The sequence below is a fragment of the Anser cygnoides genome, chromosome 2 (genome assembly GCF_040182565.1).
Source record: "Anser cygnoides isolate HZ-2024a breed goose chromosome 2, Taihu_goose_T2T_genome, whole genome shotgun sequence".
In the NCBI taxonomy this organism is placed as follows: domain Eukaryota; kingdom Metazoa; phylum Chordata; class Aves; order Anseriformes; family Anatidae; genus Anser; species Anser cygnoides.
The window spans coordinates 37,467,409-37,495,299 of NC_089874.1; the positions used below are offsets into that span (position 1 = coordinate 37,467,409).

The 27,891-nt window shown below is 42.9% G+C and overlaps 1 protein-coding gene across 1 annotated transcript in view; it reads right to left on the reverse strand.

The window, feature by feature from the left end:
- Positions 1-21,966, reverse strand: part of COLQ (collagen like tail subunit of asymmetric acetylcholinesterase) — a 43,342-nt gene extending 21,376 nt beyond the window's left edge. Inside the window, exons 1-6 of the mRNA XM_013171936.3 lie at positions 19,429-21,966; positions 7,545-7,657; positions 6,287-6,379; positions 2,998-3,042; positions 2,264-2,290; positions 568-639 (exon numbers count right to left, since the gene is read on the reverse strand). Coding sequence (XP_013027390.2) covers positions 568-639; positions 2,264-2,290; positions 2,998-3,042; positions 6,287-6,379; positions 7,545-7,657; positions 19,429-19,822 — 744 coding nt within the window. The 5' untranslated portion in view covers positions 19,823-21,966. The remainder of the gene's footprint in view (positions 1-567; positions 640-2,263; positions 2,291-2,997; positions 3,043-6,286; positions 6,380-7,544; positions 7,658-19,428) is intronic.
- Between the last annotated feature and the right edge of the window lie 5,925 nt (positions 21,967-27,891).

Consider the following 27,891-nt stretch of genomic DNA (forward strand, 5'->3'; position numbering starts at 1 on the left):
ATAAATGCAGATGAAGCAACCACTCTGCAGTAGGAAGACGTGTCCTGCCATTTCTTCTGCTGTTGGCTATGAAAATTCACAGTAACGAATGTTTGTCTGTATGGCAGTGAGCTTCATAGAACAGATCAGCAATCCACATGGTTTGTAATCCCTTTCCTCTGAATGCAGCCTGGTATTCCCCTTTATGCTGTCAGGTACACACTCAGGCAAAGAGATCATCAAGAACAGCCATGGGGATGATGACCAGTTTTGAAACACAGATTCGTGTGGCTGTGAGGCACCAGTGGTTATCAATGAGTCTTCATTAGACTTGACTTTCAATTTACCTGTGGCATATTTTAATCAAGATCAGATTGACTACGTGGGGCTAGGCTGAAGGTGTGGTGTTCCAACCCTAGACTGGGCAGGTCTTGGCAGAGCAGTGAAAGGAACAGGGCAAGCACGAAGTGTCCCTGCACTGCTGCAGCTCCCCAGCCTCCAGCAGACAGTGGTTTAGAGACTTCCTGAGCAACTCGTGTGTTCAGATCATTATGTTTAGTAATCATCCTGTTTGAATTTTAGTCTTACCTTTGGTCCCACAGGTCCAGGCCATCCTACTGGTCCTGGCATCCCAGGGACACCCGGGGGACCTGGTCTACCCTTGAACGGAAAATATCGATTACAATAATTCATGTGACATCATTCCTACACACAGGTCTCCACTGCAAATAGGAGATGTACAGAAACAGTATTTTCAAGAAAAGAACCACAAATTCTTCTTTACCTTGTTTTTAATACAAAAAAATACTATGTTATATTCATAATACTGTTTATGTTGATGCTACCGGAGGAAATGTGGACTCACAGAAATACTAAGTTATACTGATGCAAATAAGTAGATCAGCTATAGAGGAAATCTACATGTAGTCAAAATAATAATCCAAAACCCCAGTATCAATAACTTAATTCTTCCTCTCATTTAATAATACAAAGTAAATCAAAAAGACCTGCATGTAATTCTATCTGTACAAACGCAATTTACAGTAAGAACAGAAACAAACCTTTAACTAAGACATTCCTGGTTTTATTTACCATTAATCTTATTATGAGCACTCATATTACTAGCTGTAATTGCTCTTTGTCTGCTATCGTGTGACTAGCAATAACTACATGCATACAGTTACTTATCTATTTTAACTTCTGCCTGTAAATCACTCCTTGACTAGCTGCTAAAATGCTGCAGATCAGTGCTATTCCACTGCTTTATACCACTTGACAATATGGTCTTAGAAATCTGATCATGACTTTGGAGCTAACAGTGACCTCCCATGAGCCAGACAGCTTTTAGCAGGAATTATACGGTTTTATGGGCAACTTCTCCTCTGGGACCTACTAGTTCTTGTCAGAAAAGTAAATATAAATTAAGGTTTGCACTCTTGTGTAGGTTGACGGGTGACTCTGTCTAATACATTAGTTTTGGAACACCTAAATATATCTAAGTAGTATTTTTGTTTACTATAGGGCATTTGAAATCTATATTAAAGAAAAAGAACTCTTTGTTTATATGTTTCATATCCATTTGAATTACCGATAAGTAGCTAGTGTCAAAATCCTTTGCTTATTATTAGAATGGTATTTCTTTTCCTGGTTAGTGACTACCCCCCACATATCTCTGATTTCATTCTGCATTTCTGTCTTCTTTTAAAATTAATTACATTAAATGGAAGCACTTAACGACTGAGATAACATATTCTGTTTCATCACACGTAGGGGCACATATTTTTGACAATATATCATGGCTCATGTGTCACCAAGCATAAGATCGTAGTCAGCATATTACTTTGGTGCCAAAGCTTTGGAAGTGTAATCATTAATGGCCATTCCTCCTTCTGGGCTGTTCGGTTGAGCCTGGATTCAGCTCTAGAGCAGTAAAAAGGTTGATTTGGCTTTGTTGTTGTTGTTTTTAAATAGACCTTTTATGGTAGGTCCCATACTTTGCTTCCCCTGCCCACAGATTAATAATTTAGGTAATTTCCCACTCTTTTAATTGTCTGGCTGGAGGTGGATGCTCTTACTGAGGGAATCTACCAAATTCAAACCAGCTGTGACAGCTCTCCAGCCCTGCACCCAGAGCCACCTACCACTCCTACATGGGAGCAACACAAACAGGCTCAACACTTCAACATTAGCTGATTTGTATTTATCGATTGCCTGTGCTCCTCTCTGACAACTGCTACGTGTCAGGTATTAGGCTGGTGTCTGAGGCAGCACCTTTTGTTCATACCTTTCTTCCTGGCCTGCCGATCTCCCCCTGCCAGAGAAAGGAATATGTTAGTCTCAGAGATACCACACAGACCACAGTGGCTCATTAGTCAATGCATTTATAAACAACACTGGGAATATCTTTATGTTCAGGACTTTTTTTCCAGAGGGTAAAATGGGAAGAATTTTTAACAGAGTTCCTAGACCTTTCCTTTGTTCTCAGCCCTAAATCTACAGTCACCTTGTTGTAAAGTAAAGCCCAGCTTCAGGTATAAGGTTCTTTAAGCATCATCATGGAGCAAATGCTTTGCAGGTCTGAAGCCATAACTTCGCATATAGACAGCTTTTACTATCTGATCTGCCCCATACAACTAACGGTGGGTAGGAGACCTTTGCTTCTCACATCCTCCCAGAGAACAGGGTGTTCAAAGACTGTGGGATTAGCAAGAGCACTGACCGGGGCACCCAAGCTACTCTCTTATCCATAATGTAGACACAGGCAGCTATCATGAGAAGCCATAAAAATATCTCAGGATTGAAAATGAACACTGGAAGATGATGCTTTGAATTATAGCTTCAAACTTATCGATAGCTCTACATATAAATTAAAGCAAATCCCCACATGTCCATAAGGCCCATCATTGACTAAACAGACAAGAAAAAAAGTGAGCACGCCACCACCGCCATCTCTTTCCTTGACTCCTCAAAACCACACCAAACATAGGCACATAACAACACATAACAACAGGCACTTACTTTCTCCCCTTTTGGTCCCATTATACCAGGAATTCCTTGTGGACCCTAGGGACAAAAATGAATGCTGTTACTGAGCTGTATTAGTAAGAAGGCACTGGTATTGGCCTTCCCCCAGCCCATGGCCCTGCCGGTGCCTCCTGGGAGCAGTGTGACCCCACAAGGTCAGGGTGTTGGATGTGGTGTTTGAATATTGCCTCTAAATGCCAGGTCTGAGTCACCGCTGAAGGCAGGCTGGAGAGTTGCACTGACATGAGAAGCACAGGAGCATCTCCTAGGTGAAGAAAACTAGCAAGAAAAATGGCCTGGGGCACATGAAAGAAGGGAAGTTGCTGGAGTCTTGAAGAATTATCGACTGCAAGGACGCGGAGACACTGCGTCATCTGGCAAAGGAGGTCAGACAAAGGGGGGCAAGGGAAATGGCGTAAGACACGTGGGATGGGCTCTGCAGGGTGCTGTAGACAAGGATTGTCACCGCTTCTGAATCTTTCACCAGCTTGAAGACACTCATTTGAATTTTTGGCATCCTGGGCACAACTTTGCAATGATCTCCTCATGGGGTTTCCCATCCTCATCCCTGTTTCCTGCCTGCTCAGTTGGAACACAGCTTCCATGCAACCTCATGGGAAGGAGACAGTGGCTTTCAAATTTAGGGGCTGTTCATGCCTCTGCTGAATACTTTGCAGCCGTTTTAAGAACTTCTTAAGAACTTCTTAGTACCATGGGCATTTTCACCAAAAAAAAAAAAAAAAAAAAGACTTGTAATAGTAAAATCCACCTTAAAAAATTATTCTTTTTTTTTTTTTCTGAAACAGTTTTCATAAAAAGGCATTTTCACTTTTTTTTTTTTTTTTTTGCATTTCACCTTTTCATAAAAATAACAAGAGGTCCCCAACGTTTCTTGCTTTGTGTATTTTCCCGTGTTTATGGAATGGCATTTTCTACAGAGTAATAGTTAGGAAATTGAAATGTTCTTGTTTGAAATACAATTGTCATTACTGTTGTTGTGATTGAAGTACTTTAAAAACAAATAAACATCACATAACTTATGGTAATTTTGTCTCCTCATACTTAAACACATCTCAAATTTTTAGCTAAATTGCAAATGTAGCTTTAAGCCTGACATTCTCTACAGTTAATATTACCCTCCTGCTGCTTAGTGGCCAGTTCAGATGTAAGCTATTCAGCGGAGATATTTGTTTCCTGTGGTTTGAAAACACCCCCAAAATATATGAATATACATCTCCCAGTTAGAGCGGAGCTGCCTTTCAGAGATAACCAACAGCAAATTTTCAAAAATCTTTTCCTACTTTCCTAAAATTGCAACTGAATGAAGTAATGTGGCTTTGGGAGGCTGGACATAAATAATAGTCAAGGGTGACATAATCTCAAAGACATGGTTAGAAAAGACCAATTCAGATTTGAAGTAGATTTTGATCAAGGCTCCCAAATCTGTTTAAGCCCCAAAACATGAAGATATTCCATCCCTCTCTTTCAAGTGAGGCTTATTCCCCTTCCAGGAAACTTCTTAATCGAGGGAGATGCTCAGGAAATAAAAATAAAACTAAAAATCAGAAAAACAGTGTTGTTTCTAGAGTGCTTCAGAGAACCCCTTTTGCTTCTGAATGACTAAGGAAAATCCCATGAGCTGTCATACAAGGAGCATTAGGTTGACCATATAAATCACTCCAGGGTAGGATCCTGGTTATCTTGTATGGTCCAAAACATGACACAAATTGTACATGAACAGGAGCAAACCACACCCTTAAATGCAAATCATTCCAACTATTGTAGTCAGTAATTTTAGACTTTCAGTACTGTAAATCAGAATGCACTGTATTAGAGCCGGAGCCAAACTTTATCTTCTTTCTTTCCCTTTACCTTGGGTTACACATGGGAGGAATTATATGCTGAGTCACATCATTACAAATCTAATTCTCCTTTTGACAAAGTGTTAAAACTCAGCTCTGGCTCAACAGTATGAGCTTTTACAACTCATATGAAAGTCACGCATTTACAACAGAAAGCAATTCAGAAATACTTCTTAGATATTTCCTAGAAACAGTAACACTTCTTTTCCCTTGACCATTTTCATAAAAGTATTGTCTGGAGGATTGCGGGCTCTGACATTGTCCCTCTATAAAACACCGTCCCACAATTTATAATTAAAAATTCCAAAGTCATGTTATACCCATCCTACTGTTAGAGGTTGTGATAAAATCTGTCAGCCTACTCTATTTAAAAATGTTCTTGGAGGGATCATAGATCATTCAGTTGCAAGGTTAATTATTATTTATAGCAGTGAACCTTGCAGAACAATAGAACTGGTATTACTGTTTTTCCAATTTAAGTCAGAGATAGCATTAAGATGATTGTCTCAAAAAGACAGTCTGGCAAAGACTAAAATTACAACAGCTTCTTCTGCGTATACCGAAGATCTAGATGGTGCCCAGCACACCACAGGACTGCTCCATAGTGCAGAGATTTTTCTCAACAAAGGATAGGATAAACAATTGTTTTACCATCACTTCTCCATGTGCCTCCTAATTCACATGCTAAAGGACTTTCCCTTAAGTTTTATTTTCCTTTGGAGGGAACAAACTGGAACAGAAAGACAGATGGGTGATATTCTCCACAACAGTGAGACATGCACAAAACCTTCTCCTAGAAGTGGAACATTTCCTTGGAAGATTTCTGACCTCCTGCCCTATGCTTCAAACATATAAATTGTAGATGAAATAGGAGCCCAAAGGGGCTGTTCCAAGGCTACCCAGCAAGCACAGACCTTGCAGGTTAAGATGGAAGATCCCACATCTCCTGAACCCCATCCCATTGCCCTCCCCAAAGCCCCTTCTTGTCTCTGGTCTGCACTGTAGGTATTGGCCTTCTCAGGGATGTACTCCACTAACACTCAAGTTCATTGCACCTCTTGTGCATCAACTCCTTGGGCTCTTTCCCCTCATGTAAAAGAGTGTAAAGCAAGGAAATAAACCAACAAACTGCCTCTGAAGGAGGCGATGGCATCTCTGGGATTTTTCATGGGTGCCACCCACTGTAAAACTACGCGAAAATGAAGGGTGAACTTGAAGTTTGGAGTATGCAAGGCAGGAATGAGAACACAGGGTAAAAAGCCTACATGATTTATGCACAGTCATACCAAAATGAAATTAAGCCAGAGCTTGATATGCTTATTAAGGCATAAAAGGCATTTACAGAAAATGTGTAACAGCTTTGTAAGGACCTTGGAGCAAGCGAAAGACGGCTGTGGTTTGTTCACAAATGCATCACTCACCTGGGGGCCAGGAGGCCCTGTGGGGCAATGCAATTCGGGCATTGTTATCTGGAGCTCCTGGCACAAGTCCTTCATGTCCAGAGTAAGCAGCTTCTACGTAAGGTAAAATATATGAATGAACACTCTTGGAGAACATGGAGAAAAGCACAAATAAACCGCCACTACAGTCCAAACAGCACTTAATTACTGCCTGAGGGAGAAGCCTATGGTTTGTCACAAGGTTATCTTCATGGATGCTTCAACATTATCACTTCGGCATAGTGTCCTGCCCCACATTTCCTCCTCCTTTCCCAGGCGTGCCGCAGCCAGGCTATCTCATCCCCTCCAAGCCAGTGTGGGACCCAGGGCTATTCTTAGACTTGACCCTGCTCTTCCCATCACGCTTTACAAGTAGCAGCTCCTCTCCAAAAATAGCATCTTTGCTCTAATAATACCGACTGCACTCTGCATGGGTATAGGCAGCGTGAACTTCACTCCAGTGGATACCAGTCAGGAGGCATTCATTCACTACCGATCAGAGTGGATTCCCTTAAAGTTTTCCTAATCTTCTCACTTCAAAATTAAGCTCGCATGAGTAAACCGGCTTGTCTATGTCCTGTGACAAAAGAAATCTCCCCTGGAAATACAGATGAACACTGCGGCAGAAACACTGGGTTAGCAAAGCTGCTCTTCATCTTCCAAGTGGAGAGGAGGAGGAGGAGATGGGAAAGAGGGAGGTGACTAGATTTTGGTTTGGGGGGAATAATTCCCTGAACTCAGTCCTGATCTCTCTGAAGACAGTGGGGGATTTTATGCTGTATTTTTTCTTGGGTTAGTTCTCGTCAGATAACTTTCTAATTACTGTTTACATAATGTTTCTACTAATTGCAGTATTTGCATATGGTAAATGAGTAGTAGAATTAAGAAATGGGCATTATGAAGTAGATGGAAAAATTCTTTATATTGGGACGGAAAATGTAGTGGAGGTAACAGACCTTGGCAACAAGTGTGAGTGGGCAAAATGCTATGTCTTATACCCACTGAAATGGGTCCTTGTGTAGTAAATCATTGTGTAGGATGAGAAATTGTCTTTCTGACCTTCCCTGGTTTACTGCATTTACATTTCCTTTAGTTCAGGAAAGCAGCAGAGCCCTACCAATATAGACAGATGGGTTTGCTGAGTGACACCGTGAAGCAGTGCTGAGAGAGGATACTTCAGTCTTTGTCACACATCAAAAGTCATACAAATAGAAGAGAAAGGCTCCTGGGCCACACTTACAGTGCTCCAGCTGTGCCTGAAGTACGGCGGTGGAAACAGGGGCGGTGGAGGAGGGCCAAGCAGACAGCATGGTCTGTGGTGAAGCTGTTTCTTCTGTTCCAAACAAGGGAGATCTGTTCAATACAAACATCATCCATTGTCTTGAACACCACAAATATTTCTTACAGAATAAGGTGCTTCCATTCCAAAGGACTTTTGTACACCCTGCATCCATTGTAGCACTGGATCCAAGCAGGAACTTAAGAATTTGTGTGGTCCCTCAAGTTTATAAGGTCTTCATGTGCTGAAGGCTATGTAGTTTTAAGCTCTAAATATGGCTATGACACAGGCTGATTTTGGAAAATATAAGATACCCAATGTTAGGAAATAGATTGAAATATATATTTATCTCTCTCTCTCTCTGCCCTGTTCCAAAAGTGTGTTAGAAATGGCATCTTCTGGTTATCATCACAGCCCGCATGTGACCAGGGAGCACTGCGTGCTGCTGCCCACCAGCCTTTCCCATGGACCAAAATACTTCAGGGTCTTTTCTAATAACAGTGCGGGCAGTTGTTCCACTGCACGTCTGATGATATTTCCCATGGGCCTGAAATCACGTTGCCTTATTTCTGATTTGTGCATCGTCACTACGAATAAAGACTCTGCAACCCAAACTTAGCTGACAGCTTTGCCACCAAGTGTTGAGCAAGGCAGGCCATCAGTTGTTTTCAGCAATGTGTTTACCCTTTTCTGAGAGGAAAACTTCCATCGACAAAATAAGCAGCTGTGACCAAAGAACCACAGAGAAATGATGTGAAGATGATGCATTTATACTGTTTCATCTTTTCTGAATCTATTTACTCCCCAGGAAATCACTCTGTAATCAGGACGAGGGCCTTCTGCAAAGGTTTTGCCAAGTGCAGGACATATTTATTTGTCTCTGTTGGTTTCTTCCCCTGGCTACTGGCAGCCAGGGATGGGTGTCTGTGAAGTGAAGGGTGGCAGGGAGCCAGATACAGTAGGAAGAAGAGCCTATGGTAAAGTATCTGGTATTAATAGAAAATCTCCAAATTAAGTTTCTAGGAAGACAAACCTGGCAAAATTGCTAGATTTGTGTGCAAATCAGTTGCAGGCTGGTTTTTAATCACATCTCAAGGCAAGGCATATTTCTCTAAGGGACAAAGAAACTTCTAATTTTTCAAATGTCTCAGAAAATGTATTACATCCCATTCCACCACCCCGCATTCATGGGAACAGCTTTTTGCCCAGTCCTCCTGCACTGAAAACAGCTGCCCAGATGAGTGTGGTTGTTAAAGGCTGCCAAGGGAGCAGCTCAGCAGGTGTTTCACCATCTTGTTTTGTGTCAATATCAGACTTATTGGCTAGGTCAGGGAGCCACTTCTGGTGTGTAGCTACCTGAAAATAGAAACCAGCTGCAGTCAGTTCCACTGATGCCAGGTTACATCACACCTTGTCTGAAAAGACAATCTAGGCACAGGGTCCAGGGAAATGCATTGCACAAATGTCATTTCAGTTACCTTTCTGAACTTGAATAGTTTTGTAAAGTGGCATTTCTTTCCTTTCTCCAGCCAAAAAAAAAAAAAAAGAAAAAAAAAGAAAGAAAGAAAGAAAAAAAAGCTAAAGATTTCTACTGACAGCAGAATTCAGAAGTAGTTTATATGTTATGCAGATGTTTTTCTCTACCAAAATGTTATTTGAGATGATACAGTTGAGAGGTAAGTCTGTTGAAGTCTGAAAGTGTCCATAGTAAAGACTCTGTCTCTCTATCTGAACTTTTCCTACGAAGTTTGAATTCAAAAGAAAACTTCAATTTAGAGAAAGTCAAAAGATTTATAATTAAAAAATAGAGATAATGTATATATTTATTTATTTATTTATTTAAAGCTATAAACATATACTAACAATGACAGTGCCTTTTAAAAAGCAGCAACAGTTTGAGTTCTCCTATCTCCAGTTCACACACATGATATCATACAGAAACATGTAGAATTAAACTCTGTATTGGCTTGCCCTGAATTCAGTCACTAACAGCTGTACTGTGTCTGGCTGGGATGTTAACTTTCCCTGCAGCAGCCCATACAGTGCTGTGCTCTGCACTTGTAGCTAAAACAGCAATGGTGTCACACCGGTGTTGTGTCTGCTGCTGAGCAGTGCTGGCACAGCATCAGGACGCTCTAACCCCCCTAGGGGTGGGCAAAAATGGGAGAAAGAAACATCACCAGGGCAGCTGACCTAAACCAACCAAAGGGATATTCCATACCATATGATGTCACACAGCAATAAAAGGTGGAAAAAGGAGGAAGAGGGGAGGGGGTGGAAAAAGGAGGAAGAGGGGTGGGGTGGGCTCTCGTGAAAACGTCTGTCCTCCTCCTGAACACCGGCTACGTGCGTTGAGGCCCTGCTTCAAGGACGTGGTCAAGCATTGCTCATTTGTGGGAAGTAGAGAGTAATTTCTTTCCTCTGCACTTCCACATAGCCTTTACTTGTTTTGTTTAGTTTTCCCTTTCCCCCTCCCTTTTCCCCTTTCCTTTTATTCCCCTGTAGTTAAATTGTTGTTTAGTTAAATTGTTTAGTTAAATTTTTTAATTAATAATAATCTTTCCTTAATAATTTCTTTTTTTTCCTTTAATTCAATCATCCTTATCTCAACCCATGAGTTGTTCTTTCCTTTACTTCTTCCCCTCCTCATCTAAGGAGGGGGAGTGAGAGAGCGGTTGTGGTGTTCAGCTGCCTAGCACGGTAAAACCACCACAACAGCCACTGCAGAAAAAGTTTTGCATTACTGCAGTTGTTCTGCTACTTAAATAAAATAAAATAAAATAAAATAAAATAAAATAAAATAAAATAAAATAAAATAAAATAAAATATTTTTTATTTAAGTATTTGGTAAAAATAGCATTAAATACAGATCATAGAATCATAAAATCACAGTATACTCATCATGCCCTCATGAGTAAAGCCAAGTCCTGGATTATAAAATATTGGCATTTTCCTTTTATGGAAGCAAAGTCTGAAATTATTTGGAAGAGTATTATATTATATATTATTAATAATAATTATAATAATATATTATATATATTTTACATTATATATATTACTATTATATATATAATATATCATATATACTATATATTATATTAGTATTATATTGTGAAAACCACCATAGCTAACAAAGTTGGGAGCAAAATAGCCATTGGTTGCAGTCTTTATAGTCTTATTCTAATTTTACTATACCCGCAAGTTAGGTTGAAGATCAGTTCAGGTTTGCTGGTATAAAAAGTGTACATAAACAATGTACTGATCTCATATGCAAAAACTATTCAAAAAGCATGCAGTTACTATTACTACTATATAGACTAGGTACCAGTTATATAATGATGTAGGTAGTTCATATTTCAGGGGCTCCATCATCAGTCATGGCCATGCTCTGGAAGGTGGATTTGTAAAGCAAATATTTAAGAAATGGCTGATCCTAGACCCAAGGACCCTCCACACTCAGGCATGATGGGTGGATAAAACAGAAGAGGGAGCACAAAATGAGAGTCACAGACCACAGGTATGAATATTATAATATGATCTTCCAATAAACACTGCATTTCATTGGTATGGATTTCGTAACTGTGATAGGTCCAGGATGCAAAGCCAGTTCAGTGTTGGCCTGTTTTGCAACACAAAAATATTACCTTGGTAGGCTTACAGGCTGTCAGCAAATGCAATATATATCGTTAGGCTCCAGGTTAGCTTTGATTGCTAAACACAGCTTCATAATACCCTAGTCCCCATCAGTGGAAAAAATCTCAGCCCAAGAATAGGACTGTCATGGTTTTCTGTGAAGTGTGAAGACCCTACCTACACAGCGAGCTCAATTACACTTCTTGTGTGGAAACTCCTCTATCAGCATCTTCCATATCAGAGAAAGTATTCGGTAAGAGAAGGAAGGCAAAATGAAAAACTCCATATAGGACTTGTCTAAGTGGCAGTTGTTTCTGGAGAGCATAAAAGTTAAGATAGCTTTAAAATACCAAATGTTTACTATTTTCAAACTCAAATTATTTTTATGGTCCAGAAAGCGACTATATCAATCTATGAGTAAGTGTTGCTTCAGGATATCATGTATTTTAGATAAGCTTTGCACTGTTTCATTTTGTTTTGCAGACTGCTTGCTTCTGGTGTTATTTGGAAGCCAAAAACTGCGATCTGAGATGGTCCAGTCTCCAAGCCGTCCTAGGGCTGATCCTAGAGCTGACTTTCAACACTGTGAACCCTCCTGGCTGCAGTGGAGGTACCAGAGGGAAGTGCTGCCCTGGATCCAGGTTAGATTTGCAGGATTTCATTGCAAAAACTGTATGCAAGCCATGAAAATGACTTTTGCCCTAAAATCACAAAGGTGTAGGCTAGCTGGATCGATGACGCTGGCAGGAGAAAAGGGCATGACATGAAAAAGATGTGCAACATGTGTTTTCCTTCCTATCTGCAACCACTCACCCAGCAAGACCTGACTGGACGCTGAGCTGCTTTCCAAAGCCGTGTCACCCCGACAGCAGTGCTGGTGGCCTGCCCAGATTCTGACTGGCAGGGCCTGCTAGATGGAGACCTCCGATCGCTGACACCCCATCACAGGTGCTTCTCCCACTTGGACGGCCGTCAGAATTAATAATAAACAAGCTGGGCAGATGGGTTAGTTAATGAACGTGGGCTCGTCCGGCTGAAACTGAGACTTTCGTCTGCTTTGCTGTCATGCATTCAGGCTCCTCTTGCCCTCCTGGCAAGGACAGCAGCTCGCCATGGGCAGTGGCCATCAGGCATTATCCTGTGTGTCTATCACAAGGTGGCTAAGGCACATCTTCCCTCACAGATTAGGAAAGTTTAGGAGCTTGTGAAAGGTGCCAAAGTCCCAGGGGAGAGGGTAACACCAGGAGGAATGGGTGAGGGTGGGCAGGTTGAGCTGGGGTACAGCTCACGCCTGGAGCTGGATCAGGCCATGAGGTTCATGAACAGGCTGCATCTCTGTGTCCTTATCAATTTAGGCCTTACGACCTGAATATACCATCTGCTATGTACCAGGTGATGTCCATATAGCCAGGAAATACAGCAGCTCCTACAGCTTATGCATCAGTGCCCATGCTGGGGAAAGCAGTGACGCAGGCAAATCCTATGGGAGCCACAGGATGAAGATGTTTCCCCACCATTTTTGTGGAAAATGAAAAGCTCCAGACAAAACCTTTCAAGCTTATTTTCAGCCAAGAATAACTTATAGAAATATGAAAATACTCTGTGCCAGAAACTCTATTTCTAATCCCTGAAGTGGCTACCGGTTGTGGCAGAAGTTATACGCGCTTCACCAGCTGGCGCAGAGTCAGAAGCTGTCATAATAAGTAAATAAATAAAGGTGTTTAAAACAAGCTGGTGTTCAAGAAACCTTGCCAACAGCACAGATATTGTGCTCACAGCCCCCAGCATCTCCCAGTACGTCCCCTTGGCTCGTGTCCCCCTGCAGCCGGCCCTAGCGGAGCCCCTCGCAGCCCTGCTGGAGCAGGCCCGTGCCAGGAGACGCTGCAGAGGTGGCAAGGCTCAGGAAAGCAAAGGAGCATACAAGATTTCCCCAGAAAAGGCATTTCATTCCCCATAGGCATATATTTCAGACATTTCATGTGTGCATATGTGCTTGTGTGGGGGCAATGCGTGTGTCTAAAGATTATATGCTGCTCCCCCACAGGATTACAGAAGGAAACTTCTGGGATTAGCGCAGAAGGAGAGAGGAATATTTGCTTGGGTTGGCTCTGTGCTCCAGTGTCACAAGAACATAAAAGTCCCAATAAAATCTGCACGGCGGAACACTTCAGTGGGTTATAAAATGGGTTTCTAAAACAAACCTGTGGTTTATAAATCCCAATAACTACTGCAAGGCTATCATGTGCAGTTTTGCTTCTGTTGGTTTCCATGGGTTCTTCCATGGCTTCTAGAGCTTCCAGGGCTCTAGACACTGCTCAGCGATGTTGACAGCAATGTGTGCTCCCCTTCCAGTCGTGAGGAACTGAGGCACAGGGAAGTTAAGCAGCAGCCCCATAGCCATGGATGACCCATTTACAAAACCTGAATGAGAATTTCCGTCCTGGAAATCACAGTTCCTCATCCCAGTCATTTTATAAACCAGATTATAACACTCCATTTCTTGTCACACCAGAATGATGCTATGAATATGTTGAGTACTAAAGCTTACTGCCACCCCTAGAAGAGCCTGAAACCCTAAAGCTTAATGCAAGGTGGCTGCTCTGTCAGCCCCAAAAGACTCCTGCATGCATTTCACTGCCACACGTTCCTCTCCCACTTTATCTGTGAGATGAGTAGTACCAGAGCAGAGACACCAAAGCCACCCCTCTCCAACTGCAAGATCACAATCTATCAGGGCTGGCATGGCTCAGAAATGTACTTGACTTTGATGCTGGCCCACCACGTGCTCAGTCAGCCCCAGACAACCCATCTGAGAACGTGGGTGTTGCTGTATGCTCCCAAGGGCACTGGAGAAATGCCTTCAAATTCCTGCCAGAGACTTTGATACCAGGGACTAAATTAATTCCATGTGACTCCCTTGTGGCAACAGACTCACAGCCCAACTGACTTTACTCTCTGGCCTTTCACAAAGAAATAGCTCTGTATTGACTTGGTATTGTACAAGGCCATAACTTCGCAGGTTTTAGAAGCTAAAAAAGTCCATTGACACTTCTTCCTGGGCAGAAGAAAACTGAAACTGCAGCCCTGCCTTCTTCAGGCACAGCATCTCCCTTCACTTTTGTGCCTCCCCAGGTGCATGCATTTATGCATACACGCTGGCAAAAATGGCTATCAGCTGCTTTTCTGTTTTCCCCCAATCTATCAGTCCTCTGCATTCCTCCTTTGTCCATCTTCTCACCCCAAATCCCCTTTCACCATTACATTTTCCTGCATACAAAGAGCATTCCCCTGATGTCCTTTCCAGTAAAGAGATGATTCCTTGGAGATGAGAGGGGAAGAAACACAACACTTAGGCTGGTTTCTGTGAATTACTGTGGGATTTTTCTCTCTCTCCTGTTTCTGATCTCCCCCAAAGAGTTCCCCCTGGAACTGAAGGGCTTTTCCCATTTTCCTTTGACCTACGAAGCTGCAGCACGGAATACGTCAGTAAAGCCTCCCATGCTAAAAATTTCATTTAATCCTGAATCCATAATACATTCAACACCCCTCCCATTTTAACCATTGCCTTATAAATTTCCTTTCTTTGTGCAAGTGTCCCACCCCTAAGGTTCCCAGGCTGTCTCATTTGGCAGCCACACGCTATCCTAACACCAAGAGTTAAATCCTGCAGGGGTGCATGGCCTATCCTGACCACAAACTTCCTCCTGGACAAACACAGCTGGTATTTTTCTGTAAATGTAACTAGGGCTGACAGTTTCCCTTCAGCAGCTGTAGCCGCTGCTATTGCGCTGCTGGTGCTGCCCTGCCAACAACAGCCCAGCCAACGGGCAGCCTCTGTGTCTGATACAAAATGGGCTTTGAAAAACAGGGATGCTAAAATGCAAAGTCACAGACTCTTCCCACTGCAGGGGTTTGCTAATACTGAAATAAACTGCCTGCAATGGGAGCAGAGGCCTGCAAGCACTACGTTTCTGTGAGCACACGGGGAATAAGCTCATTTCACAGCACTTTACATTGCCTGTCTGTGGAGTTCCTCTCACTAAAACCACCTGATTTTGAAACAGCTTGCTTGGCTGTGCTAGAATTTAAGCCTCCACCACCCAGTCTGATCACAGTAAAAATCAGCAGTGTGTCCAACGCTGTGCCAGCTCCTGCACCCACCTCCATCCCTGGTGGCAGGAGAACTTTTTTACCACAAATAAGGCTTAGGTGGCATCTCCAGAGGAGCTTCCACAGCCCGAAGATGGACACCTGCCTTACTTATAACACAAACCCTGTCCCAGGAAAAAAAAGAAAAAAAATTAATCAGAACTGGCCACCAGCTTGTCCCATCCTGCTGTACTTCAGGAGTCCAGGTTGTGTATTTCAGGATGCCCACCAGCCCACCACTTGAAGCCAATGGAGCTGATCGTCATATTAAATTGGGGGGGAGCAGAGGAACGCAGAGGGGAACACTTGGTCCTTTCACCTGGTCATCTGCATTTCCTCGAGCAAATGAAAGTTCATGATACTCACCCTAAGCGGCATAACACTGAACCCGTTCCTTTCATTTGCATTGTAGTCAATAAATTTCTTTTGGCAATCTGCATGTCTTTTCATTCAGTAATCCAGATTCAAAGAGGCCGTGCCCAGTGAAATGGGGAGCCCCTTTTCTTTGGGAAAGCAAGTGTAACAGGCAAAAGGCAGAGAAAGCATGAGGAATACTGCCAGTAACTCAGCTGCTGCAGCCTCATTTCATTCCTTTAAATTAATCAGCCATACTCACTTCACAGGACTGTGTATTAATATCGATCACAGGAGAAAAACCTATCAAGTGATACATTTGTGTGATGCATAAAAGGAAATTAGGGTCAGAAGAAGCATCAAGATCCTGCTCTTCTCCAGCTCCTGGTAGTTTCTGAAGCACTTTCCCCTCTCCCTGTAAACCCCCGTAAAACTTCAACCGGGATGAGGAGGAGAGGGAAAGGAAAAGAGTCTTTCTGCCACCTGAATTTGGAAGATGGCTTCCTTTCGCCTGGTTCTTACAACGTCTACTTAGCCCTGCTAAAAGGGAGCATAAAATTCACACCTAGCTTTCGTTACATGACTGCGGCAGTGGAGGCACTCAGATGTCCTGTTCACAGTGCAGGAGCCTCAGCAGAGCAGAGCTCTGAAAAACGGTAACGAAGGACGTTGTAAACACAGTGTCTTAGGGAAGGGATACGACAGGTTACCCTGGAAGGAACCCCCCTGCCTCAAGGAGAGTTGAGTTACCCACCCCTGGGGGGCTCTGCTTCCACGTGGAGATGCAGCCATGTGCTTGAGCATGTTGTAATGCTAATCCCAAAGCATTTCCTCCAGAAATGATGCTTCAGCACTAGAAGAAACACTGACATGACATTCAGAATACTTCCAGGAAAAATGATGCGCTGTTGCTTGAGGCTGATGGGACTATAATGTGGAGTTGGCAGCAAAACAGAAAATCCGGATTATTATTCTTCCCCCAATTATCCTACAAACTTTCCCCCCCCATGAGTTGTTTATCTCTATTTTATAGTTACGGCCTTGTGACCTGTGAACATTTTTATCTGTGACCTATTGCTATAGAAAGATGTCTGAGAATAGAAATAAAAGTACGTTTAGTGCAGAGGTTTTCAGGCATATCTGAAAAATAGCTATATGTGTTCCTCCAATTGTAGGAAAGACAAGTGGTCACTGAGTGTTAAATGTGATTACTTTCAGAGTTTGCAAGTACAATGCCAAAATTCATTCTTTAAATGTGAAATTACATCCTGGTGCCAGATACAAAGAATTAACTCAGCTGAGTCACAGAAGATTTGAGAAACCATTAAAATAACAGAATTTAAGTGGAATTAATTCACCTTCTGCACACACTGTGAGATTTCTACTGGAAAACAGAGAACTTTGCTTTTTTCTTAGGAGGTGTTTCATCAACTGCTGATGCAATCAAAGCACTAAAGGAGTTTTCTTTTTCATTGCATGATTTTTCATACCAAATAGAGAATTCCTTGCCCCGATTAGCAAGCAATAATTGGCACTCAGGTATGTAACAGTTCACCAAAATACGGCTCATTATCCAGCCCTGTGGCACGACAATTGAATTATATACTAGATGTTATTCTGACACGTATTAGCAAGTAGAAATTTGCAACACGTTCGTGATAGAGCCTTAAGCCCGCAGACAAAACAGATGGGGACACGGGAGGACGGGGAGGGGGCCAGCTGCAGCCTCTGCCCCTGGCAGACCTGGGGGCTGTGCCGTGGGAGCTGGTCTGCTGCAAAGAGCAGAGCCTGGCCACAGCCAGCATCAAGGGCTGAAGGCATAGACTGCAGTTGTACGACACGACATTTGGGCAGAAAAATCTTCCATGGAGGAGGAAGGGGTTATTTCCTGAACCATTATTTTTTAAAGATGATAGCAATTTAAATGTCTTCTCTAGACACACAAGTGTGCTCCACAGGAGAAAATCACTGCTTAGGCCTGGCCACGTAAGCCACGGAAAAGTGAACTTAGGGTTGGTCTGGCAGGAATCTACTAGTTTCAAGGCAGTGTAAACATCTTCAAAACAATTTCTGAGGTTTAATAACTTATGTACTATTGCAAGGCAATTAGGAACATATCAGAGAAAATAAGTTTTGATGTTTCTGTACCTCAGCAATAACTAATATCAACCCCATGGAAAAAGGACACCCAACTGAACAGAAATGATAACAAATGGAAATGCTTTTTAGCATCCCAAAGAACTTAGCAGAAAAACATGTATTAGTTCCCAGAGGTTCAAAAGAATGGATTAAATTGTTTTCCAAAGGATGTATTTCTTCAACCATTAGGCTTCTTTAGATGTTATCTTAAAAGCTATCTGAAATGACTGCAGAACTCTAATGGCTGCTTTATTAAATGTTATAGGGTTTTTCCACAAAGGGTATCTGCACTACTCTTTGGACCTCAGAATCTTATTATTTGATTAAGAATATTCTTAAATGAATGGACTGTTCAAACCACCGCAGGTGACATACAGTGTGTTAGCTCTGCACATTTCAAAAGATTAAAAAAAAAACAAACCAAAGGTGAAATCATTCATACTGACTGTTATTGAGTCCAGGAATCCATCGTCTTGCACAGGCTACCCTTCTGATTGCTGTTCTCTCTTAAATGCCTCAAATGTGAACCATCTGGCTCTGTGGTCACACAAGAGACGTGAGAGAGAGAGAAAAGACTTTAATTCCTTGCCTAAGGCTGATCTGATGTAGTCTTAAAATGTGCACCCTTTAGGACACTGTCTTGATGTCAGAAACACAGGGAGGACCTGAAGGTAGAGCTGACCTCAACCTACAAATCTCATCTGAACCATCCAAAATTTGACACTGAAGGAATCCAGGATTTTAGTTGGAAGCATCTTTTGGTTAGAAGTAATTTGCCATAAAATGGTGAAAATTCCTCCAAGAGAAGATGGAGTCAGAGTTCTTGTCAACTTTCCCCTTCCTTTGCACAGAACATGGGTAAAGGAGATTCTTGCTGACCAAACTAAAATCTATTAAGTGGGATTTCCAGTGCCCTGGCTCAGCTGACAACTAATTTGTTTTGCCTTTGCCTAGCAGGGATTTTCCATGCAGTGGACTCTTGTTTGCTATGTAAGTCATCTGAGTATTTGTTAGTGTCATAGCCAGAGCCAGATGATGTTTATTCTGCTAACATCCAGTCGGGCTCCAGCAGCACTCATTGAGGTCAGGGCTTTATTTATAGAAGCAGATATACATTGAGATTCATTTTCTTTCCCTTGCTGTAATCTACCTAAGCTCATCCAAAATAGAAAGAAACATGCAGACATGCAAGTAATATACTAATTGGGCCAGATCCTCCAGTGGCATGAATTAGCACAACACCAAGCCAATGGAAAAAACAAAAACAAATGAACAAAAAAAAACCAACAGCATTTTAGTATAGCTGAGGCTCTTGTCTATTATTTCTCACAGGGATGGGAAGGGAGGGGTTTAAAAAAGAGAAATAATAAAGCAAAAAGCAAAAGCCACGAAGCAACGAAAATGTCCCAGCCTGTGGCAGAGCAGCTCTGCAATGCAAAATTCCTTCACCCAGATCTGCAAAGCGAAGTATTTCTTCCTCCTGTGCTCCCAGTCACTGGGAAAGTGCAAGAACCGGCGTGCAGAGGAGAGGTCCAGACAAGGCAAAGTAACAAGACTTAAAGCGATTTACCTGAGGAAACTGAGAAGGCATTGTCAACGTACGAAGTCTGAGAGAAAGCAAAGCAGAAGACAAGCTGAAGGTAAAATCCCCAGGCAACAAGGCTGAGGGCAAACATGCTGCCTGCGCCCTGGGCAACTGCAGCCTGGAGGCGCAGCTCTGCTTTGGGGCTTGCTCGCTCTCTACTCTGCCTCTCTGTCTGTCTTGCCTGCTCGCTTCCTCTTTCCTCGCTCGCTGCGGGATGCGTGTGTGTCTGTGTGTCTGTGTGTGTGTGTACGGCTCTCGACCGCTCTCGCTCTCTCGCCGTGCCTTTAGGAAGAAAGAATGCCAACCATTTCCCATTAAATCTTCTCCTTACACTAGGCACGGTTATATTTAACTCCTGTGCTGGATCAGTTGCCCCCATTGTGGATGTTAGCTGCTAAAACGGTGGCGGGGGGGATTCTGTTTTGGTAACAGAAGCAAAAAGGCACTTTGGTTGATAATAATAATGAGCAGGAAAGGGAGAGATTAGACACCGGACTATAAACAGCATCCTTCAGTGCAGGCAACCAGACACCAATGTCGAGATGAATAAAATCCCTGATTGATCATCTTCTACAGGTCACTAATTGCCTTAATGAGCGAGATGAGCAGTGACCTAACATCTGTTTATAACTGGGGGTGCTTTGCATTCACTTAACACCGTACGTCTTCGGCTGAGGGATGCCACCGGGGCTCCACAGCCACTGACCAGATCATTATTTAGCATTTAAGAGAAAACGAAAGCATCACTAGTAGTTGATCAGACGCTGTGTGACTGCAAAGAGTTTAGTGACAGGGTGCAACAGGTGGAAGAAACAATAAGTGTGCCATTATGAGGTGACTGAAACGCAATCGGCTCTGGGGGTGGTGGCAGCCGACGCACCGCACAGCGCCGTGGGAGGAAAACAAACCTCTCGTTTCTGAAAAGCAGTGTGTGCCTTTGTTACCTGTACAAAAGCTTGGCGTTTCTGCGCTTTGTTCCAACTGGCAATGTTTCTGTCATGAGAAGGGTCCTTCACACGTTCCCTTTCTGCTTGGGATCTGACAGCTGTTTCCATTAAAAGCAGAGGTACTCATTGGTGTGAAAACCATAATTACTCCCGCCCTCCCAGATGGAGATGTTCATTGCCCACTGCTTATTTGTCTCCCAAGATAAACAGGGGAATCTTTTGGATTAATTACAGAATTGATTTTTTGTTTTCACTTGAGAAAAATTACTCACTGACAGAGACAGTGATGTGTCCCCTCAGGTGATAACTCTTACTGCACACTACTAAAGGGCAAAGTGATGCATCTGCACAATTCTAGTTAAACTGTCTTGGCTTTTAGTAGTCCCTACAAAGTTTATCATGACAAGCCCTAAGTATATAAGAAAAATATCCAGTTGCCTGATTATAAGGATAAGTAGCGGACAATCCCTACCCTAGAAGCCTGCATGAACACTGGAGAAACATCCTAAGAAGTTAAAATGTCATGATTTTATCAAAAGATCCACCTCTGAAAATGTTTGGCTAATACTTAGTGAAAGCAATGGCCGAATAATTTCAAATCCTCCTGAAATCCTGCTATACTCTTGTAGCAACTGAAAACTTGGTAGAAGTTTGCAGTACAAAATACATTCCGTTTGAAAAAGAAATTAATGAATCTTATAATACTGCAAAGAACCAAGATCATACAGTAGGACCCATATTTTTCCCCACCTCTACCACCCTGTTTCAGCTTGAATTCTTGTTTCTCCAGACTACAACAGAAATGTAAGATCAGGTAATAACATCTTACTTGAAGAATAATACAAGGAATTCTATCACAAACCACATCCATCCTTGTAACTGCTAAAAACGAGGTAGGAACAAGGAGTATACCTCTTCCTTGCAAGGGCAAGTGCTTTACTGGAGATGGCCAGAAAGGATACAGAAAGCCAGGGCTGCTTCTAGGTTCCTAGGAAATATAGTTAGCTTTGTGTGTTAGCTTTACCTTGCTGAACTCTACCACAACTGCTCTCTCACTCTCCCTCCTCAAAGGAAAAGGATGAGAAAATACAATGAAAAAGGCTCAAGGGTTGGGATAAGGACAGGGAGATGGCTCAACAATTATCATCACGGGCAAAACAGACTCAGCAGAGGGAAATTAATATATTTTATTCCCTAATAGATTAGAGTGGTGAGAAAATAAAAGCAAACTAAAACCAACTTTCCTCCATCCACTGTTTTCCACCTCCTCCCCCTAAGCGGTGCAAGGGAATGGGAAATGGGGCCTGTGGTCAGTCCCCAACACTTCATCTCTGCTGCTCCTTCATGGTCACTCTCTGCCCCTGCTCCACGTGAGGTCCCTCCCATGGGATGCCGTCCTTCCAGATCTGATCTTGCAGGGGCTGCCCACAGGCTGCCGCTCCTCAAGAACAGCTCCCACATCGCTCCGTACCACGGGGTCCATCCCCCAGGAGCAAACTGCTCCAGCACAGGTCCCCCACGGGCGGCAGCTCCCCCCAGACCCCCTGCTCCTGCGGGGGCTCTCCATGGGCCGCAGCCTCCTCCAGGCCACATCCACCTGCTCCACCGGGGGCTCCTCCACGGGCTGCAGCGTGGAGATCTGCTCCATGTGGGACCCATGGGCTGCAGGGGGACAGCCTGCTCCACCGGGGGCCTCTCCACAGGCCGCAGGGGAACTGCTGCTGCGTGCCTGGAGCACCTCCTGCCCTCCTTCTGCACTGACCTTGGGGGCTGCAGGGCTGCTTCTCACTCCTCTCTCCCAGCTGCTGTTGTGCAGCATATTTTCCCTTTCCATTATCTGCTCTCCCAGAGGCCCACCTAGCGTTGCTCATGGCTCAGCTCTGGCCAGCAGCAGGTCCCTTTTGGAGCTGGCTGTAGCTGGCTCTGATCTGACATGGGGCAGCTGCTGGGCTCTGCTCACAAAGGCCACCCCTGTAGCTCCCCTACTACCAAAACCTTTCCACATAAACTCAATACACTTTACAGTCAATTTTTCAGTATAAACTTTTGGTCCACATTTTTATTTATGTTTTTCCCTGTGGAAAACCCTGATTAAACATGATTGTTTTGTCAACGTTCTCCTCTCTTTTGACTTAACATCCCCACCACTCCAAAGTCTGAGCCTGCTTGACTTGAAATGGCTCTCAGCCAAGGGAAAGGAAAGCTCTGTAGGCACACACTGTGCTGAGGAAAACACGGCATATTCCACACAAAAGCTTCAAAGGAGATGTCCAGATTTATATTTAACAGAGCTCTTCATCATGACGGAGCTGTAGTTCATCACATTGTTAGTTTTCAGTGGAACCACATTCAGGTCAACAGGAGTACTCTCATTACAAGTCAGCAAGGCAGGCCATGCAGGCACTGGCTTTTGTTTGCTCTACTTTTAAGACATTGGCCTTACTAGCTCAAACTGCTGGCAAGGTTGCTGATGGTTTCAGTGGGAGAGGAATGAAGCCCCTTGGAAATAAAATGGACAATAGCTGTGGGCTTTTTGCTTTTGACTTAGTCAAGGGACCGCGTACACGACTGACACTCGGTGCTAAGTGGCGCCCCATGCCAGATGACAAGGATGCACACCTGGCTGCAGGGCTTGTCCCTGACCTCTGTGGCATTGGCTCACGTGATAGAGATGATCCCGAGGGAGGGAAGTGTCACGTAGCAGAGTGAGTCTTACATGGTGTGAGAAACTCGACAGACGTGCTTTCCAGTCCCCTGAGCTATCGATCAGCTGTGAACTTGCTCAGCCAAGTGGTTCATTTCTCCAGCTATTCCCATGGGCCCACAAAGTCAATGGAAAGCTTCTGCTCCCTTCAGAGAGAGCTGCATCAGATAGTTAAGGCCAATGCTCTGAGAACATAAGTACTTGTTTCTATCATATAAATAGTAATTAATAACAAACCTGGATTATTTTCTTCCTTCTATATTCACTGCAGCTGTTATGGGTGGTGTAGTGAAAATCCACATTAAAATGACTTAATTCTGCAACCGCCAATAACCTATAAAAATTTGGGAATAAACATTTATTTATTTATTTTATTTTGCTCTGAAATTATGCAGCTGCTAAAAACAAAGGAAGTGCATACTGCATGATTCTTACTTGTGTCTCACCTAGAATTGGTACTCTAATACCAGCAGTGCTACTTGCTGAATGGAAATACAATGGTTTCAGAGGTATTTTTATTTCAGATGCCAATAGCTTAAGAAAGAAACAGAGCAAAGTACTGACAATCTGCAGTTTCCAAGTCTCATAAGATACCACCATGACCTAAAGTGAGAACAAAGTCTGAAGGACTTGACTTAAAAAAATCTTTCTACAATGTGAATCCCAGAAACCAGTGTCACCTGACATCTAATGCTCAAAAATAATGAATACCACAGTTTTATTACTGGCAATCAACGACAGTTTTAAAAATCCTAGTGTGAGTAGATACCGTAACAGCTAATAAAATATCAAAAGCCAACTAGAAGTTACACATTGGGGGGAAAAAAAGAAAAAGCCTGAACAGTTTAAGAGTTTACCTGCTGTTACTTGATCTTTTCAGCAGAGAGATGACCTCTTTGAAGTGGATGGAAGAATCTGCTGATCATTCCTACCATACAGATAGAATTTATGGACCTATCTTTCCTATGCAAGAATTAATGAATACTTGTTAAAAAGAATGCTTTTTTCTCAGTCCTATCCATTTTCTGTTGGCAGATCCTTCATCAACAATCCAAAGGAAAATGAATGTAGTTCAAATAAAATATCATCAATCTCAGGGTCCTCTATGAACACAGTTCTAATTAAAAGGCTAAAGATAATTGAGATTCTCTAGTTCAAAAGGCTGAATGCTCTTCTGCTGAGTGGGCCAAAGGTAAAACAGCAACCCAGTGTTAATGCAGTAATTCAATAACAGATGCTGTCTGCAAAGTAGTACAGAAGAATTCTGCTCATTCAATTAGTGTGGGAGATGGAGAAGATTTTTTATAATTATGTCTTCCTTGCAAAATTTGTTAGTTATTTAGCAATGATTGGTTTTCACAATAAAAATATCTGGTCAAGTTCACACACTTGCATCATTCAAGCCTAACATTTAGATTTAGTACTTGGACAACATAGCTAACATCACTTTGGAAGACGTTATTATCTACAAGAACAGATGCAACTGCTGAAGTGAAAAAAAAAATACTAAATGCTGAAAAACAAAGAATGGCTTCATCATTTCCTTGCTGATGAGCTTAGATTTATTTAGTTCTGAAGCCCATATAGGACCAGACCCACAGACTGAGCGATGAAGTAAATTCAGCCATGTGGGAAAGTTCTGACTTCACAGCTCCACCCGTGCTGGTCACCCAGCGGGTGTCAAGTCACTGTGCAGCTGGCTGGCTAAATGCAAGCCGGTGCTAGTAAGTCTTCAGATGGATGAGCACATCCTAAGGGCAGCACATTGACGCCTAGCGACTTCCAATAGCAACCCTTTTGGCAAATTCATCACTTAATAGATGTTTTATACATTGCACAGCAAGCGGTGGCCTTCTGTCCTCCACTTCTCCATATATCTCCACTTGCAGAGATAGATACAAAACTGGTTAGAAAATTTCACTTATTTTACACCTTCCAGAGATTATTTGTGTGCAGAACAGCCCAACTCTTACCCCATTTTTAGAGTTTTCAGATCCAAACTCTAACTTTGTACCTTTAGACCTGTTTCAGAGGCTCAATCTTTCACTTTTTTTCTCCCACGATTGATTCCCATGCATGCTTTTTTTTTTCCTCCCATTGATTGATAACAGAACAAGCTACAGCATAGAAGAGTTATGAACATGATTAAACATTATGGGATAATGCCAAGTGACTTCCATCAAAGCTATCAGAAGAACAACACTGTGGCCTTCTAATGTTGGAAGGCAGAACAAAACAAAACAACTTCAAAACAATAATTCAGCTGCTGACCTTTATAACATTGCTCTTCTTCCCCTTTCCTGTTGTTTCATCTCCCTTTTAGACCTTGTTTTTCAAATTGCAAATCATTTAGCATTTGCTGTGGGGTTGTATAAAATTCTGTACAACAGCGGGGCTGTTCGAGGCAGAAATGTGTACATACATAAAGCAGTTTTCATTTTTGCAGAAAGCCTGTGCACATCTACAATGCAAGCGTTTGCTGTAAAAGTACATACAGTCGGGAATCCCATGGAGATGCAGAACAGCAGCTACTAGATGGTTATTTGGTGCCTATATAGCATGCCCAGTGTGATCTCTGTGCTTCAGCTGCTGCACAGGAGCAGACCACCATGCAGGACAAACGCAATACTCGATGCTTCTTAGATGCGATGCACTCATCACATATGCATCTAGAGGAAATGGAAATAGTTCTCAGGGCAATTCTTTCATCTTACTTTAATTTGGGTTGTCTATTTGCTGTTTTTTACTTCTATTAGTGAAGGTCTGCAGGAGTTTCTGCCTGTACTTGTATCACTGCAGTGCTGCTGGAGGCATAGAACAGAAGAGGATCTGGCAGTAATTGGCTCTCATGACTCCTACTTGAGTGATTTATCATCCAGCCTGCCAAGAAGCCCAATCAATTAAACACCACAAAGCACAATTTTCTTTTTTTCCTCTGTGAATATTCTTGCTTTAACAGTCACTCTGGTCTCCAGACTCTCCATCTCCGAGTGCTACGTGGAGGCTGGCAACGCTGCACCTGCTATCTGTACTGCACTACTGCCTGTTGTCTCATTAAGATGTAAGGAAACAGAGCTGAACACCAGGGCATTCACCTTGGAAAATGCCCCCTAACATTGGCACTGCAGCTTTCTGCAGAGGATCCCTGCTAGCTGAGTGGCCAGAGCACCCCGATTCACGAAAAGATTTGATCACGAATGGAACCTCAGAAGTCAATGAAGCTGCTCCTGAAATCAAGCGTGTGCCTGGGTGCCTTCCCAAATCAGGGCCTGAAAAAAAATATTAAAGGTACCTTGCCTTTAAAATACTGATGCCTAATTTCCTGATGTGTGGTGTTCCTCTCCTCTCACAGATTCCTCTGGACACTAAACACTGAGGGATCCTGTGCCTTGCAGAATGCCAAACCAGCAGTAGAGCTGGTGAGCATACTTGGGGCTCTACTCAGTAGTAGAGAATAAAGCTCAGTGGTTTATTGAAAGGCTTGACCAAAGAACTAGCATTGTAAAACTGAGCAGTTATAAAGAAATAGATCTCAGTAGAACCCTAGAAAGAATTAGAAGCATGTTTCCCAATACGCTTGGCTTTTTATTTTTATTTTTTTTAAAGATAAAAAGCGAATGGATGGCCTCAAGTGCTGACCATGACACTATGGCAAGCAGAATTCCTATGCAGAATAAACGAGACTTCTCTGAAACTGCACTTGTCAGGCAGCGCACACCCCCACTTTAAATCTGCTGTGCTTCTGTAAGGTGATGGCTGATTTCAAAGGCTGCTGGGGCAGGTAGAGAGGCTTTGCCTTTTTACAGTGGTTTAAATTTTGAAGCCCGGGCAGCACTCTTACTGTGGCAGCACGCAAGATGGTTGGGCACTGCACTTTGCCCAGTCATTCTGGTACACCAGAGTTGTCGTCTTCTAAATACAGGATGCAGCTGAGCCTAATTAAACCAGACAAATGCATTTTCCAAGCTCCCTTTGCAGAATTAGGGAACTATAATTAAGGCTGTGCTAGCATTTCCATTTTGAAGTCCTACTTTTGAAGGTTCACTCATTTGTATTAAAGACATCGTTGCCAAGGGGCAACTTGGCACACAGGGATGAAAACTTTGAATAAAGTCAGCTCTAACTCTAAGCTCAGTAATCAAGGTCTCATTGCTTTCAACTACCTAGAACGAGGCCGAGGGTGAGCTACCCATCTGTGGTGGTATAAAACACCTGGTAGGGCTGAAATGTTCATTTTTCCCAACAGAATTTCTACTTCTTTTCTGAACACTTGAATGTTATCCCAGTCTTTGCAGTGAGCAGGTTTGTGGCCGGTCTAACAAGGCGTTCACACCTAGCCCCCCGCCGTGTCTCCTCGCAGTGACAAGGATGCACTGCCTGCAACTCGAGGCGTGCCTTCACGTCCGCGGGTATTGATATCAGCACCTCCCAGGGCCAAGGTCTATAAAATGCCATACGTGCACATTATCTTAATGACAGCGTCAAGGATACAGATGACAACTTCTTCAAGCACTCTTTAAGAGTGCCAACTTTTTTTTTTTCCTTATACTTCTAATGTGTTGATTTCATTAGAGAGAGACTTTTATCCAGACACTGTGGAGCTCTAGCTTGGACGTGTGCCTGAGGGCATGTTGTCACGGCGGCTGCAAGGTACACAAATCGATGTTGCTGTATACATTTTGGGTCTAAAAAGGCTTAATGTGGGTCTTCCACTATTTTCTCATTTGGTAGTATTACCAACACTAGAGACTACAGGCAAAATCTCCCATCAGCTCTGTGCAAAGATGTTCTAAGTTG